General features: G+C 42.7%; 2 protein-coding genes across 2 annotated transcripts in view; one reads left to right on the plus strand and one right to left on the minus strand.

Moving 5' to 3' along the window:
* The window catches only part of LOC308635307 (prolow-density lipoprotein receptor-related protein 1-like), a gene marked incomplete at its 3' end in the record, with an annotated part of 46,198 nt that extends 39,515 nt beyond the window's left edge, over positions 1–6,683 (plus strand). Inside the window, exons 29-33 of the mRNA XM_081269659.1 lie at positions 931–1,045; positions 2,061–2,293; positions 3,828–4,305; positions 5,858–5,960; positions 6,654–6,683. Of these exons, the coding sequence (XP_081125785.1) occupies positions 931–1,045; positions 2,061–2,293; positions 3,828–4,305; positions 5,858–5,960; positions 6,654–6,683 (959 nt within the window). The remainder of the gene's footprint in view (positions 1–930; positions 1,046–2,060; positions 2,294–3,827; positions 4,306–5,857; positions 5,961–6,653) is intronic.
* Positions 6,684–12,855: 6,172 nt separating this feature from the next.
* CLDN23 (claudin 23) lies at positions 12,856–15,145 on the minus strand. Its single transcript, XM_081269283.1, has one exon. It carries the CDS (start codon positions 14,524–14,526, stop codon positions 13,642–13,644), a length of 885 nt encoding a protein of 294 aa, XP_081125409.1. The 5' UTR covers positions 14,527–15,145; the 3' UTR covers positions 12,856–13,641.
* Between the last annotated feature and the right edge of the window lie 1,996 nt (positions 15,146–17,141).

Below are 17,141 nucleotides of genomic sequence, written 5' to 3' on the forward strand. Positions count from 1 at the left end.
TCCTAGGGTTCTAACACCTCTCAACAGAGCTACAGGCTAAGGATCTCACCTCAACACGTGGACCTTTGGATAACATTTATCCAATCTATAGTCGTGATATAGTACACAGAGAACTGGGCCTGGAATTAGAACTAGATAGTATGCCTGCTATCAGTCGTTCTAATATCTTACCTATAAAATGAAGACAGTACTTCCCTTGGTTGATTAAGTACTCTTGAAAGTACTAATAAATTAACAAGCATTCTAACATGGAATTTCTCATATTTCAAAGGGATTATACTAAATCAGTGTTCTAGTGTATTGTTTTTATATATGCTAGATTTTGGTGTATAAATTTCTGACTCATGTCTAAAGAAACTGTAAAAATCTGTTTACGATAAATCTTTCTCTTTATATTTTCAAATGCTAGTCCATTGGCTAGTTGGACTAGTCACATCAGAAATGGAAGGGGAAAAAAAGTTTTCAGCTCCTACCTGAGAGTTGCTAATTTATTAGGTACATTGTGAGACCTTTGCTATATAATTAGGTACATCATGAAACCTTTGCCATCTTATTTTAAGATCCCATGGTAACTCTTGTTGCAGATAAGCCATTTCTGGAAATGTTGTTCTAGAATAGTATTCAAAATCATCACTCATTAATTGCATGGATCACATGGATCACATATCCTCACTTTCTCTTGGGACACATATGGATATTATGGTCATGCTTACAAACATTTATTAGGAGGAAAGTATGTAATGGTTTTTATTCTCTTCCAGAAATAAGGTTTAGAAAAATACGTGTCTGTTTTGTAAAATTATTGTTACTCAACTGAAATTTAGGCCAATGAATGAAAGTATTCATGCTGAACCATGTTCTTTGCCCAGGAAGTTGCCTTAAGATAAAATTTTGTTTTTGTTAATGATTATTCATTGGATTTTGTTTCAGCCCAAATCACTAAAGTTTGGTACAGCAAAACAGAACTTTCAGAAAATCGGTGGTTCCAAGTAGACCAGAAGATTGTGGACTTAAAAGTTTACAGTAAATTTAGTCAACAAGGTAGGTAAACTTGCAGTGACTATGACAGTGCTGTAATCTACTGAAATACTTTGAAATACTCCATCATCCCATATCTCTCGGAAATATCTTTGTGTTTCCCATTAAATGTTAATATGTTTCTATGGCAAATTCCTGTAGATCTGTGTAAATCTCTTATCTTTATGCACTTCTATACAAACTGGTTAAGGTACATAATTAGTCCCATTACTTATGTAGCATTCACAATCAAGTAGTAAACTCACTAGCCTGAGCACTGGTAGAATTAGTGTGTTAGTCAGCTTTTCATTGCTATAACAAATCCCTGAGATAATCAACTTATAAAGATAAAAGGTTTATTTTGGCTTATAGTTTTAGAAGTTTCAGTCCATGGTTGGTTTGGTCTCATTACTTCTGGGCCTGTGGCAAGGCAATACATCATGGCAGGAACATGTGGCAAGGCAACACTGTTCATTTTATGGCCTGGAGGCAACAGAGGAAGAGGAAGAAACCAGGGTCCCACAGTCTCCTTAAAAGGAATGTCTCCAGAAAGCTAAATAACTCCCCTGAAAATTTCCACCATCTCTTTCAATAGTGTCACACTGTGGATTTTGGCCTTTACTAGGCCTTTACCTTAGAAACATTTAGGGGACACTTGTGACCCAAATGATAGTACTTGGGTTCTATTTAATTTTATTATTGTGCACTGGGTTACAACAACAATAAGATAATTGAAATACCACTTTAACTCAAACATGGAGCTAGTCTTCATTCTATTCGTTGACACTAGTATCTATTTTTGATGTTAACTGAGACTTGAAATTTCAACAAGAGAATGCTCATGTGTTTTTCTCTACCTATCTCATAGACACAATTGGAATACCTAACTGAATACTTTGGGAGGGTGATCATGGGTTTAATAAAGTAAGAAGAGAAAATTAAGAGATTAATGTCAACAATGTGGGCTCAATTCATTAACCACAGATTCTTCTGAAACCTAATCTAACTCAATATGTTTGGGGGTGGGGTGGATCCTCAGGTAGTAACAGCTGCTCAAAGGACAATGGAGGATGTAGCCATATCTGTCTACCAAATCCTGAGGGACAGACTTGCAAGTGTCCCAGTGGGTACTACTTGGCTGATGCAAACAAATGCTTTGAGTCTGCCGGATGCTCGGAGTCATCAAAATCTTGTAAGGATGGTGAGAAATGCATTTCCACGGAGCAAGTTTGTGATGGTCATGCTGATTGTCTGGATGGATCCGATGAGATGGACTGTGAGTTAACTACAGACCAAGACTTATTATGCATCAGCCTACATGACTTTCAATTACATCTCATTGTATAGGACTCCTCAAGTTTTTATCCTCTACATTGTTACCTTCTTATCACCTGATTCTTGAAACTTGAACAATATGAAATTTCTACCTATGGGCAATTGCATATAGATTATTCTGTATTTCTTGCATAAATCTGATTTGACAACAGGACAGCAACATGATAGGGAACTTCAAAGGGCAAGTTATGTCGTCTAAAAGGGCCCTTATTTAACCTAGATTTGATTCAGTCGATTTAAATTGATGACATGGTAACCATAGCCTAGTGGAGGGAGGTTGAGAAAAAACTATTTGACCTGTCTTTGGTTTCCCTCTTTTAAAGTGGTAACAACTTTATTTTTAGCTCATAGGTTTATTAAGAAATGCAAGAGAACTTACATAAATCTGTCTTGGTGGTGCTCAGTACTGTCATGTTGGTACTTAAATACTAACTGTAGATGGATCTCAAATAGTGTCTTCATGGAAAGGCCATGGCCAGTTAGCTGAGTGACCATAATACGTATAATTCTGTAATCACCATCCTGACATTCCAGAGCTACTGTTTCAGTGGTATCCAAGCCCCATAATCTACAGAATTGAAGGGAAGTGAGTGATCTACTGAAACTGGTCATAACCACTAACGAAAAAGATTTGGAAATGGAATCAGGAATCTTACAGTGAAGAGTTCTCACTCACTTCTCAATCTAAATTCACTTCTTAAAACCTGACTATCTGGAAGAACAAATAGCTATTTTAAACCCTAGTCACTTTCTCTTAAATAGGAAGGAAAATGAATTTTGATTCCCCGAGTTGATTCTACCATTAGCTTTTTGTCAGCTTTCATCAAAATACCTGACAAGAATAACTTAGAGGAGGAAAATTTTATTTGAGGTCTGAGTCTACAGAGAGCTGACTTCATAGCTTTGGGCCCAAAGTAAGGAAGAACACCATGCTCAAAGGACGTGGTAGAGGAAACCTCTTTCCTCGTGACAGCTAGGAAGCAGAGGGAGAGGGAGGGGAAGGGGCTACAAGGAAGATGAACCCTTCCAGAGCATGTCCCCTTGTGGTCACTTCCTCTAGCCGTGCCCTACCCTGCCTATGATCACCACTCAGTTAGTCCATTCAAACTAGGATGGGCTGATCAGGTTAAAGTTCTCACCGTCAAATCATTTTACCTCCAAATATTTCTTCATTAACATAGGAGCTTTTGGGGGGACACCTCATAGCTCTATATCTGTATGACTTTACAGTGTTTTGTTTAATCAAAAGCAATGGTAGGCCCGATGCTATGGCACATATCTGTAATCCCAGTGGCTCAGGAGGCTGAGGCAGGAGCATAGCAAGTTCAAAGCCAGCCTCAACAACTTTGTGAGGCCCTAAGCAATGTAATGAGTCCCTGCCACAAGAAATAAAAGGGCACTTGTGTGTGTGTGTGTGTGTGTGTGTGTGTGTGTGTGTAAACTCTACCCATATCACATACCTCTTGTGTTTACAGGTACTGAGCCAGGTAAAGCTCATTCAACATCAATACCTACAAAGTCAGAAGCAGGCAAAAGGTTGACCCCAAAAGCTTCCCGACCTCCCCAGGCTACCAAGTCCAACACACCTGGATACCCAGGCCCAGAAAGAATGAGAGATCATGTCACAAACCCACTAACCACTCTGATGCCTGCCAGAGAGAGCAAGACCCCGGAAACTAAGGAAAGAGGGGCTTCTGTTCAGTCCGAGGACTCTCAGAAGGCAAAACATGTGCCCTGCAGCCGTGATTTCTGTAATGGGAGGGGAATCTGTACAACAGAAGGAAAGTTGAGAAAATGCAGCTGTCTGAGGGAATATGGTGGAGAGTTTTGCGAGGAGGCAGTTCACGGACCCACCCCTGGCTACATAGCATTCAGTGTAACCACTGCCTTATCAGTTGTTCTGGTAGCGCTGGGAGCTTTTCTACATTTCAGAAGAGAACACAAATTAAAACAGTAAGTATCAGCTCGTGTTTCCATGGGAGAGTTGTATTAGCTTCTGATATTAATGGAGTTGAAGACATAAGTCCACGCTAGAAATTTGTCTTTTGAGGAAGGACTTAGGGTGGTAAGGAAGCCTTACCTATAGATACCCTGGAGAAACAATAATTGGGACCATGTCTTTGAGACCTGAGGTAAGCACTACTGTATGAGGTCTGAGGTATTTATACAGTTAAAAATCTGTCTTAACCATGGTCAGTGGCAGAGTCTGAGAAATTAAGTGAGAAAATTCCCCTTCAGTGAGGCAGTAAGGTCAGTGCCAGTGATTGGAGGTAATATTTGTTAGGAGGTGTACTAGTTTGCTAGGGCTGCCATAACACAATACCGGAGACTGGGTATCTTAAACAGCAGAAATTTAATTTCTCATCGTTCTGGAGGCTGGAAGTCCCAAGATCAAGGTGTCAGCAGGATTGGTTTCTTCTGTGGCTTTTCTTCTGGCAGATGGATGACCAGTTCCTCCCTGTGTCTTCTCCTCTGTGTGTTTGTGTCCTAATCTCTTTTTCTTATAAAGACATCTGCCATACTGGATTAGGGTTCACCCTCGTGGTCTTATTTAACTTAATTACCTCCTTAAAGACCCCACAGTCATATTCTGGGTTACTTGGAGTTAGGACTTCAACATATGGATGCTGGGCACTTGGGGGATCACCATTTAGTCCATAACTAGAGGGGAAATAAACTCAGGAATTATTTAAAGCACAAGTGCTAAGTTTGGGCCCAAAGCAAGAAAGTCATTGAAGATACAGCAGGAATAAAAAAAATGAGGTTTCAGAAAAAGTAAGAGTAGAAAAGATGTGATGGAAGGCACTGACTAAACACATTGAGAAAGGGACACTGAAGAACATACAGAGGCTGGGGTTGTGGCTCAGCGGTAGAGTGCTCACCTAGCACGTGCGAGGCCCTGGGTTCGATTCTTAACACCACATAAAAAATAAATAAAATAAAGGTGTTGTGGCCAACTACAACTAAAAAATAAATATAAAAAAAAAGACCTACAGATGAAAAAATGTGAATATGATGGAAGCTTTAAAAGCTACCTCTCTGTCCTGCCTTCCTTGTGCAGACTGAGGAGAAGGCCATCGCCCAAAGCAACACTGGTTAATGACTAACTGGTTAACATCACCGTCCTGAGATGTAACCCTCGGGCTTCTTGATTGTCACCTCAGGTCTTTCTGCTGCGTTCACCTGCTTTCTCATTCACTGTTGTCACCTACCATGTGCCTGTCCTTGCATCCAGTTCTGGTTGACTTCAATCACGTGGCTTCTCTCAGTTGAGCAGAGATGCCATTTTTGAAGCTAAGGGCGTGCCTGTAACAAGGAAAAATTGAAGTATTGCGCACTCCTGATCATTTACTTTTAAGTGGGCATTCGATTAAAATGAGGCATAGTTTCTATAGCAACAATCTTTGATAGGGGATAAGCTGGCCTTTTCTAATCATACCCCGATCTCAGCTTCTATCTCAAGGAACAGCTCTTTCAACTTTGCTTCTTTGATTTCTAGAACTAGCACAGCATCATCAAGAAATTTGACCTACAATAAAGAAAATGACCAGGAAGAAGAAAATCTAATGAATAGTGAGATTTTTGTCAATGAAGCCTACGATGAACAGGTATCCTGAGGAAGGCTGGGAAGTCTCTTTCTAATGGATTGTGAAATGTGGTTAAAGAAATGTCCTTTTGAAAAAATTCCTTTTCAGTGAAAGTAGTTAATGTCCATTTAAAGGGATTCTTGGTTTTGGTGAATGTTGTTGTTATGTTTCAAGCTATTGTCTGTTGGCTCTATTGTCCTTAGACTCTGGTTTAAAGAACTACAGGTTGAGCTGGGCACAGTGACGAACACCTGTAATCCCAGCAGCTTGGGAGGTTGAGGCAGGAGGATCGAGAGTTCAAAGCCAGCTTCATCAAGTTATGAGGCCCTAAGCAACTCAGCAAGACCTTGCTCTAATAAAATACAAAAAAAAAAAAAAAAAAAAAAACCACTGGGAACATAGCTCAGTGTTTGAGTGCCCCCAGGTTCAACCCCTGATAATGAAAAAAAAATGTTTAATAAAATAAAAATATTTTTTAAAAAAAGAACTTACAGCTTGAACAAGGTGAAACATAAATGTAATAATAATAAAAAAATAGCTTTTAGTGGACTTCCACATGATGGGGCGGGGTAGGATGTTATGAGGGTTTGCATTACCCTTAAAACTTAGGTCCCCTTGTAATCTCTGCTGACTTCTGCCTAGTTTAACCTTCTTGATCTTTGCTTTGGGCTCTTGCAATGTATATTATCTAACTCCAACTCTCCTTTCCCCTAGGAATTGCTCACCTCTTTACAAACTGACTGACCTTATAAAAATGGAACTGAAACATTCCAGTGAAAATCGTTTATACATTTTGTTGTGTACTGTTTTAACCTCCTTAACAGCTTATGGTAAATCATAATGACTTATTAAAATAACTGCTTCTTAAATTAGAAAAAGGTGTCTGGTTTTGTTAATATGTTTTAGAAACACAGAGCCTTTTGAATCCCACAGCATCTGGCCCAGTACTAGTCAGAAGTTCTGCATTGGAATCTTGGCTCTAACACTGATTTAAAGGATTTTTCTAGTTAATCCTCTGGCTTGTTTCCCGTTTTACCAGAGATAGTGATCTCTTTGCCTTTTAGGATAAAGGCCAAGTTTCTGCAGAATAGCAAATGCTCAAATGATAGTTTACTACCACTTCTTCTTTCAGATAAATTTTTTGTTAAGTGATTACTCATTTTTGTTTAAGATTTATAAAAGTTGTTTTTATTGTGCTTTTATTCAATTCTGAAACTAATACTAGAACAGGTTAATATACTTACAGATGTAGTAGCTCAGACACATGATTTGTCCAAGGCTTATTTAAATTAAAGTGGATGGAGACTGTAGTCAGCAACAGAGTATAGCTGTGCCCCAGGATTCATCTCAACTAGCTCTTACCTGCTGGGGGAACATGCAGGTACTTGGACTGCTAACACCTCTGTTTGTCTTCTTGGGTTATTACTGACTTCACACCCATGTGAGGAATCCAATGGTACTGAATCCATGATGGGAGATGGGGTATTGTCTAAAATTGGATAGTAGCAGCCTTGGACAAATTACTTAGTCCTGAACCTGTTTCCAGTGCTGAAATTGGGATTATAAGAACCTGTATCAATAGGCTAATTGAACATGGAGTGAAAATGAAAAGGTCTGTACACAGCATAGCACTTTTACCCAATAACACGAGTCTAAATTGTAATAAACAGCTTTATCTGGCAAATTTTTCTTGCTTGGATCTAGATTTTTCATATTTAGTGTCTTGGTGAATAAATTCATGTAGATCCCCAAGTATAATTTTATATTATATATATATTACTCTGGGTAATATATAAACTGTGTTCTCAATGAAACATAAAAAATTTGAAGTAAAGATCAATTTGACTTGAACAACAAATGCCCAGGAACCCCCTTTCCTGCTGAGACTAGGCTGAGTCTCTGGCTGGTGCTCAGCTGTGCCTGAGAAAGACTTTCAGCACCACAGCACTCTCAGCCCTTCTCAGGAATGGAGAAAATTAGATTTTTCTTACTATCCCTGTTCCAAAAGTCAGTCTCGCCGTCAGTTTTGTGGTTGGCAAGTCTTTGCCTTTTCCCTGTACATAAAAATGACATGAAAGGATCAAACTCAAAAGCATGTACAACAGTATTACCTCTTTCTCTGCCCGGGTTTGAGTTGTTGCCTTGGTCTCCTTTGGACCTTAAGTCCTACATCAATTGGTGTGTGTTCCACCTGGCTCAGCCTGCTTCTGTAGGCTCTGAGCTGGAATGCTATTCTCAGCCCCACTCTGCAGGCTCCCTTACCAGTCTGGGACCCAGAAACACCTGCCATTTCCTCCTCTTGGGAAAAATGGAGCTGACTGCAGGCAGCCAAATCTTCCAAGTATAGCAGGTATCACCTTTCCTCCCTGCCCCACCCTGGTCTATTTATACCTATTCTTATCTTTGATCTCCTGTGAGTGTATTATCTCACCTGAATCTAGTTTGACATTCTGTTTCCCCATTCAAGAATTTACAGAACATTCTGAATAGTGCATGAAAAGATTTAATCTTATCAATGAATACTCCAGATTTTATACTTAATAATTCCTAGCCATTCCCATTCCCTGAACTGGTTTTAGCATGCCAATTTCATCACTTTATCTTCTATGTTTGTAGAAATGGCAGGCATGCTATCAACTACAAGAGCCTTCTCTTATGATGATCTCTCTTAATTTCTTAATTTATCTACACCTAATAGGTGGAGCAGTAAGCCTATGGCAGATGTAAAATCCAAATTTCCTTCTAGAAACTCAACTTGTCTAACACAGTGATAGGTTTGGGTTTTCTTCTGGAAAAAAATAAGAATTTTTTAGAATTATAAATGCTAATTGGTTCAAAGAGCCCTACACAAAACTTTTTATGTCTGCTGCTAGCAATTAAGAGTTAAACCAAGAACTTATACTAATTCTTCTTAGGACACAAGGGGGAAGAGGTCATGGTGGGAGGGTGTATATTAAGTCTCTACTATTTTTAACTCCTGGCGGGGGGCTTATGGAATTCAGACAAATCAAGAACTAGAATATGGAGTTTGTTGCTTTCAGACCGACAACAGAATTATGTAGGTCAATCAGCTTCCCCAGCCTCCACTGTTCAAATTTCATTTCTCTTCTGGCCTCATCTAATTTTTAATGGTCACCTTCAGAGTATTGAAGTTAGAGAAGCCCTCTGATGATATCTAATTCAGTCCAGTACTAGATACGAAGGGAAAATCCAGAAAGAGCAAGGTTTACATTAAAGGCATATGTCATTTAAACTCTGGGAACATCTAAGTAACCTCCTTTAGCCTCCTTCAGCCTAATGATGGATGCAGCCACTGGCATGAGTGATGCTCATGGTGGTTTAAGAAGGGAGGTGACAGGGACATTTGCCATAGGAATCACAAATATGCTTAGTGTGTGAAATGTACACACGTACCCTTGTAGGCTTTCTCTCCATCTTAGAGTCACTCTGGTTTCTAAGTGAGACTGCCTGCTGGCTCACCTCCTTGTCAGTCTGTGTAACTTGGGCAGACCAGTTGGACAAGAATTGTAAAGACGTAATTAAGTCTGAAGCCATTCTCTCCATGCGCCCCACTGAAGAATCAAGTCCCCTACTCATCACTAGCCCCATGCCGAGTCTTGTGTATGTTTTCCTTGATTTGAGCAAATTCAACCTTGTTTCCGTGTCTTCAGTCCTTAATGAAGAATGGCGGGAGGAGGTCATTCTACTGTGCCTGTGACCAGATAGAGGAATGTGGGTGGAGGTTGTTGGGACATCTGGGTGAGAATTTCAAACAAGGTTTTACAAGAAGTAATAATTGAGTCCCTTATTTTCCTTCTTTCCCACACGGGGAGACCGACCTCATCGGTAGTGACTCCACCCTTAGGTTTTGGGGCCAGTGGCCTTGGGCTATATATCACTTTGCACATGTGTGGCAAGGTGTGTATGAGAGGAGGAAGCTCTTGTGTACAGAAAACGCTTTAAGAGGTAACCCTCATACATTGCTTATAGACACTGAGATAAATGGGAACTATTCATGCTTTTACCTTCAATTTAGAGGTAAAACCCAAAAAAGCACCAAAGGTTAAGCCACATGTAAATGATATGTTCAAATATGACACCTCTGAGCTGATGGGGGAAGGGAGTCGTTTTGAATGTGAACTGATTCAGGAAGGTAACCAGGGTGAAAACTCAGGCCTCAGCCAAGTCAAGTAGTTTGAGCTAAGTGAATGACACTTAAGGGAGATCCTGAAGGCTTTAAAGAGATGAATGACAAAGACTTCACTTTAGGAAGGACAGACTGAAGATGAGTGTGTTTTTGAGAGAGACCCTGGTTGAAAAACTTTTCCAGCACCCCTGAGAATGTGATTGAGGCTCTCAGGTTCTAATTACTTACCTGTCGACTGGATTGTGGGGCTGTCTATACCCTGATGAACAGAGGGTTCCATCAGCTACTCTCACATCAATTGTTTATATTTGATTCTGGAGCATTTTCAGAAATCGTTCAGACTGTATTTACTTCTACAGAAACTAATCTGGTAAAGGGTAAATTTTTTATTTATTCAGTCTTACTCAATTGTTCCATTGGTTTTTTTTTTTTCTGTTTTTACCACACTATTATAGAATGAAGTATGAGTAAAGCATTGTGTTTTACTCGTACTTTATGTGGGAACTTGGGGTTTGCTGCACTTTCTGCCTAGAAGGCTCCCCATTCTCTTCTCAACAGTTTTCTGCTCCCATCTCCCATCTCACCTCCTCCCTCAACACTTTTCCTAACCTATCATCCTTTCTCCTCCATCTCTGGACCCTGCTTTTCCACTTTTCCTTTCACTTGTACAATACCTCTCATGCTAGAATACCACAGGACCTGAAATAGTTGTTTTCCATGGTGCCCACAAATGTGCTGGCAAAATGTCAGGTGTCCCCAAAACTTACTGGGTGAGTGATCTATGCAACGAAGAGGAGGGTGGTTGGGCTGGGGATGTGGCTCAAGCGGTAGCACGCTCGCCTGGCATGCGTGGGGCCCGGGTTCGATCCTCAGCACCACATACCAACAAAGATGTTGTGTCCGCCAAAAACTAAAAAATAAATATTAAAAAAAAATCTCTCTTTCTCACTCTCTCTTTTAAAAAAAAAAATCTCTCTCTCTTTAAAAAAAAAAAAAAGAAGAGGAGGGTGGTTGCTGAAGCACCCTGACAGCACCACCCACAGCCCTTCTTAATGAGGATGTGGGCATTCACAGTGGGCATTCACAGGAGAGCAGACTGGAGGACAGGAAGAACAGGAGCTGGTTTAAAGCAGTTTCTGCTCCACTTGCCCAGATCTCTTGGTCCTCTAGACATAATGTAAGTAATCCTGGAAAGCCTGTAGGCATTAAGTGGGGACACGTGCTTGGTATACTGATTGAGGGGGTTAAAAATGAGCTGTGATGGCACATCACAAACAGGTGTGAAGAGCTTGGGTGGGAGACAGTGCTGCTCTACACTAGTGGATCACTGCCATGCAGTTGCTAGGTCAGCCAGTACCAAGTTCAAGTTCTAGTCTCACCCACAGCAGGACTCCTGAGACTCCACCTCCTCCCACACCTTGTCTAAAGCCCCTGTCAAGTGTGTGCTGCTCTGGCAGAGAATGACCTTCAGTCCAAAAACAGATCCCAGCAGGATGCAGGAGCCTCTCTCCGTGCCATCCTGAACACTTTTATGACAATATCCAAAAGTTTGCATTTTTTAAAATGGAGTTTTGGACTTGTTTCTGTTGATAGGGCAAACATAGAATTTTAACTCTTCAGTAATCAAATCCTAATCATCAGAGAAAGGGTGTTTCACATATAAGCCAGTGGGGAATAATTGAGAGAGAAGGGAAAGTGAAACATACAAAGCACCAGTTTTGCTTTTACCAAGGTTTCCTTAGAAATGTTTGGAATTAGGATGCAGGTGAGATTCAGTACTTGCCAGAAATCCGGGCTCTCTATGTTGTATGCAAGGTCCTGATTTCCCAGAGGCAATAATGACTGCCTTTTGAAGTGTTAGCTGAAAAGAGCAGCTGCCTTTGCTCCATTTTGATTCAGCTCCCACAGCAAGTCCCCAAATGCACCTAGGCAGGTGCTCAAAGGTCTATGAACAGCCAGCAGTGACTGAAACTTAATTTGAGGCAAAGTCCTAACTAAAACCTTGCAACTCCAAGTGGGTCCGTGAACCATCAGCCTTGACATCTCCTAGAAGCCACTTGGGAAATCAGTTTCAGGGTCCCCAGACCTATAGTATCAGAATCTGAATTTGAAAAGGATCCCAAAGTGATAGGGCTACCCATCCTTCAAGCTGGGTTTCAAACAAACAAAAACCCAGGTGATTCCCCTACAGAATCACAAGGGCTGTCAAGGCATGTCTGTGTCCACTGCACAAGCAGCTATGTTTTTATTGGTTCCATCATAGCTCTCGGTATAGTCAGTGCTTACTGAACTGTTGGTTCCCGCTTTTAAACTGCATGTTTTAAAAAAGAGATTCAGTTCAGTGGAAGGTACCTTTAAATCAACCACTTGGAATGAAAGCCAGCCCTCCTGGAGATTTAGTCCCCTTAGTGGAACACAGAGCTTCCTACCTGTGACTTTAAGCACCACTTCAAGAAGAGGAAAAGATTTCTCTCACTTCAAGTGGAAACCTGTGCTTCTAGTTTTTTCAACAATAGCCTTGGCTTGGTACAGAATGCTGCACAAACCTGGAAACAAAAGCAATCAGGGATTGAGGAGGGTGGGGTGTTCTTTTTGTAATCTAATGCAGAGAGGTGCAAAGGTCTGACTGCTAGATTTCAGAAGCAGTGCCTAGGTAGCCAGGAAATGGTTAGTCAAGAATGCTGCAACTATCGAAAGTGGTACTGGAGATATAGAAAGCTTTCATGGCCTACTGAAACTGATGTTTAAATTTTTTATTTATAAATAAAAGATATATACATATCTGGCTATGAGGTTCCATTTTGTAAAAAATATTGAATCTAGAGTCTTCTGTGTCCAGGGTGAGGTATTCAAGGAAGAAAACAGTATTGTGTGCATGCCTTCATTTACCTTGCTTCTGGAAGAGAAGCTCTTGAATGACCTTTCACACCAAAACAAGTGATAAAAACGATAAATCCTATCTACACAAGAAGAGATGTACGCATGAGTTAACCAGATTATTTGTTCAATAAAAGCCACTAACGCTGCTGGTATTTTCATGACTCTTGAAGAGCCTGGGTTCATATACAACCAGAAATACACTGGCCTTTCCAGAGTTGGCATGACAAGAAGTTAAAAAGCAAAGGAAAAATAAAATGCAATGATTATACTGATCCAAGATTCATTAGTGTTAGAATACTATAGTGTCAAGTTACACTTAAACCAGTTTTGAGCCTCTTTTTTTGTTGATTTCAACTTTTTCTTGTTGTTTACTGTCCCTGGTTGTTAACACAAACAATACCTTTCTCTCCTTCAGCAAAGAAAAATGAAATTCTAAAAACAAACAAACAAACAAACAAACAAAAAACTGTCCTAACCTGAACTAAACGTCCAAAGAGCCAAAGAGCCTAGTTTGGTCACAGTAAAGGAAGATCGCCCTTCCAACCAGTTTCAGGAAGGTGAGGGGGTTCCAATCCCCAGTCAAACTGCTTCTCAGCTGGCAAGTTCAAGGTAGAACGGTGCAGGCATTCCCAAGCCCGGGGTCTTCGCCGTGCAGGTGGAAGGAGGAGGTGAGGTCTACAGATCAGAATCGCAGGGCAGCGAGCTGTGACAGGGCCGGGTGCTGCGCGAGGATGCCCCCTGGGAGGTGGCTGCCTTTCCCCCCTCCCCGTCGAGCACGTCCACCGGGTTGGTGTAAGCCTTGGGCGGCGGTTGCGGCATGGGAAAACCGACCTTGGGCTTGCGAGTGGCACCATATTCGGTGGGTGGCGGCCGGTGCTGGCCCTCGCTGTAGTACTTGATGGCCGGTGTAAGTGTGGGCTCTGGCCAGTCCACGTAGACTGTGCTGATGCTGCTGCGGCGCGGCCCGGCTGGGGGCGCCTTGCGACAGCTGTGACAATGCTCCTCGCACCAAGGCGCGAAGCTGAGCGCTAACGAGAAGCCTCCCAACAGCAACAGGCAGCTGGCCAGGTAGCCCAGCACCAGGCTATAGCTAACCTCTACAGTGACCGGTTGGGCCGGGGCGGGCAGGACTTCGCGGTCCCCCAAGAAGTGATTGTACCAGGAGACCGGGATGAGGCTGAAGAGGCCCGCGGCAAAGAGCACTACGCCCGAGAGGCCAGCCAGCAGGAACTGGGGCTCCTCCTGCCAGCAGCGCACGCCGAGCGACGCCAGCAGCAGCCCGACGGCGGTGGTGGCCAGCGACGTGATCATGAGTCCCCGCGCCACCAGCACCGGCTGGGCCTCGAAGTAGCTCCACTGGTCCGGCTGGCCACATTCGCGCTCACGGCTGCTCTGCTCACGGCATATGTCCCACAGGCCCTGGTACAGCACCACGTCCACCGGCTGGTCGAGGAAGCCCTTCACCAGTCGCCAGCCGGGGGCCAGTGTGCTGATCAGGTTGAGCAGCAGCCCGCAGGGCGTGAGCACCATGCCCAGCGTCATCACCACCGGCGTCCGCATCCCGGGGAGACCCGCCGCACGACGGCTCTCTGCTGCCTTCTGTATTGAAGCTCCTCCGGCTTCTGACCCCCGAAGTCAGCTCGGGCGCTCCTTGGGTCGCGGCGTTGCGCCCTGCTCTCTCCGGCCGCTCTTTGTCTCCCGCACGGGTCTGTCCCCACTCCGTGGCTCGCCCTAGTCCCCTCCTCGCATCCTGGCCGCTCCGCCCTCCCGTCCCGCTCCTGTCCCTAATCGAAACCAGTTCGCGGGCGGGTCTGACCGAAACCGCGGATCCAGGTGCGGGACTGGGTGGCCAAACCCAGTCTGGGTGGGAGGGGCAGGAGGTGAGCTCGAGAAGCTCCGGAGCCACCTGGCACTCTGAGACCTCGGACTCGGGAAGATTCGGACACCCCGCCCTCAGCTAGACCGCTTGACCCCGCCCGGCTGGGATGGCTCCTGGACTGAGCAAAGGTCGCCCCGCCCCTGGCTCCTGGCTGGGGCCTGGCAGGCCGTGGGCGGGGAAGGAAAGAGGCGGTGACGCCGCGGTAGCCCCACGGGTCTTGGTTGCTGCGCAATTTCCCGGGTTTTCAGCGGATCTCAGTTCTGAAAGTTTTCTTTGGTCACTGCTTGGCCCCTGCAGATTAGCTTCTCCCTGCACTCTCAGCTGCTATCCGATGATCCCCTAGTTCTGCGCAGTCGACTTGCGGCCACTAGCTGCAGAGTGTGCGGCACCGCACGCGCCCAGCTGCCTGGGATGCGCGGGACAGGTGTGCGCCAAAGAAGTCCTGGGCGAGAAGCGCGCCCCAAAATGTTGCAATCAAGTTGTTTAGTAAATGCTCCGCCTTCCCGACTAAGTTTAACTCAAAAGGATCAAAGCCAGGGTGTTTTAGCATCGTGGAAGACTTCGAGGTGGGAAAAAGCAGTGGGGCGGGGCGGGACGGATTATTGAGTGTCCTTTATGGCGCACTTTGCAGGTTTATCTAACCCCAGAGCGTCCTGTGGCCTTTCCTTGGCTTTGTCTATTTCCACCTCTGTAAATTGTAGAAAACCTGTAATAGTTCAAATTATTTTTGTCCATAGTATGCAAATGAGTTTGTCCAGATGGAATATCATTGATCATTGCCCAATGGATACTGACTAGTTAACATTGGTTTGTAAATTCATGTTAGCATTGCTGTTTGCCTTAGGTATGTGTTCTTTGCGTTGTCCTTTTGAACTGCTTTTAACATCATAGTATTTTTCCCCTTAAATATTGAATTAAAATATTTGACACATGCACAGTTTATGTTTGAGTGAAACTCATTATTTTTACTTTATAAATTATTCTCTAACAATTTTTTTTCTGTACGTCTCATATTATGGACCATGGAAATGTATTGTCCTTATAATTTGTTAGAATTATAAAACTGTTTCTAGGCGCTGGGATTGTGGCTCAGTGGTAGAGTGCTTGCCTACCATGCAGGAGGCACTGGGTTTGATCCTCAGCACCACATAAATGTAAAATAAAGATATTGTGTCCACTTAAAACTAAGAAATAATTATTTTAAAAAAACGTGGTGGAGTACCCCTGGATTCAATCCCAATATTATAAAAATAAACAAAACATACACACACAAGCAAAAAAAAAAAAAAAAGGAATATTGATGTCCACATAATGGTTCCCACCTCACACTGCACACTTCACTATCCAAGTCTCACAAGGGTGGGTCTAATAGGTGGAAACTAGTTTTTACACGCCTTCAACCTAGAAAGGAAGGAAGTGTGGGAATTGTATTTTGGTAAAGTGGCACTCTAAATGTAGGAAATTATATTAAAAGGTTTGGCAATCATGTATGGTATGTGTCTATTATAGAGGTCAAGTTCAAAGTTTAAAAATATTTGGAATTTTTGTTTCAAAAGTAATTGAAATAATTGATATTTTAAAAGTAAAAAAACCTATTTCTAAAAGTCAAAATTAATTCAGAGGTGCTTTGAAATAATTTTGGATATTCTGAAGGGAACAATCCCAGGGATGGGAATTACAAGCTTTGCGATTTCTTTTTTAACTTAAAAAAATTGTGGGCTGGGGATGTGGCTCAAGCAGTAGCGCGCTCGCCTGGCATGCGTGCGGCCCAGTTCGATCCTCAGCACCACATACCAACAAAGATGTTGTGTCCGCCGAGAACTAAAAAAAAAATAAATATTAAAAATTCTCTCTCTCTCTCTCTCTCTCTCTCTCTCTCTCCCTCCTCTCTCACTCTAAAAAAAAAGATAAAAAAATTGTGATAAGTACAGATATTATAAAATTTACCATCTTAACAATTTTAAAGTGTATTTAAGTTGGCGTGTAACCACCACTACCATCCATCTCCAGAATCTTTTCATCTTCCTTGTTATGATTTACATATGAGGTGTCCCTCAAAAGCTCATGTGTGAGACAATGCAAGAAAGTTTAGAGGTGAAATGATTGGGTTATGAGAGCCTTAACCTAATCAGGGTGTTAATCCCCTAATGGGAATTAGCTAGGTGGTAACTGTAGGCAGGTAGGGTGTGACTGGAGGAAGTGGTCATTTGGGGGTGTGCCTTTGGGGTTTATATTTTGTCCCTGCCCAGGGCAACAGTCTCTTTGCTTCCTGATGCTACTTCCTGATGTCATGTCC

Source organism: Spermophilus citellus (assembly GCF_964194105.1).
Source record: "Spermophilus citellus genome assembly, chromosome: 16".
Classification (NCBI taxonomy): domain Eukaryota; kingdom Metazoa; phylum Chordata; class Mammalia; order Rodentia; family Sciuridae; genus Spermophilus; species Spermophilus citellus.

Coding starts and splice junctions, on each gene's coding strand:
- CLDN23 (XM_081269283.1), bottom strand. CDS start 14,526: ATGCGGACGCCGGTGGTGATGACGCTGGGCATGGTGCTCACGCCCTGC.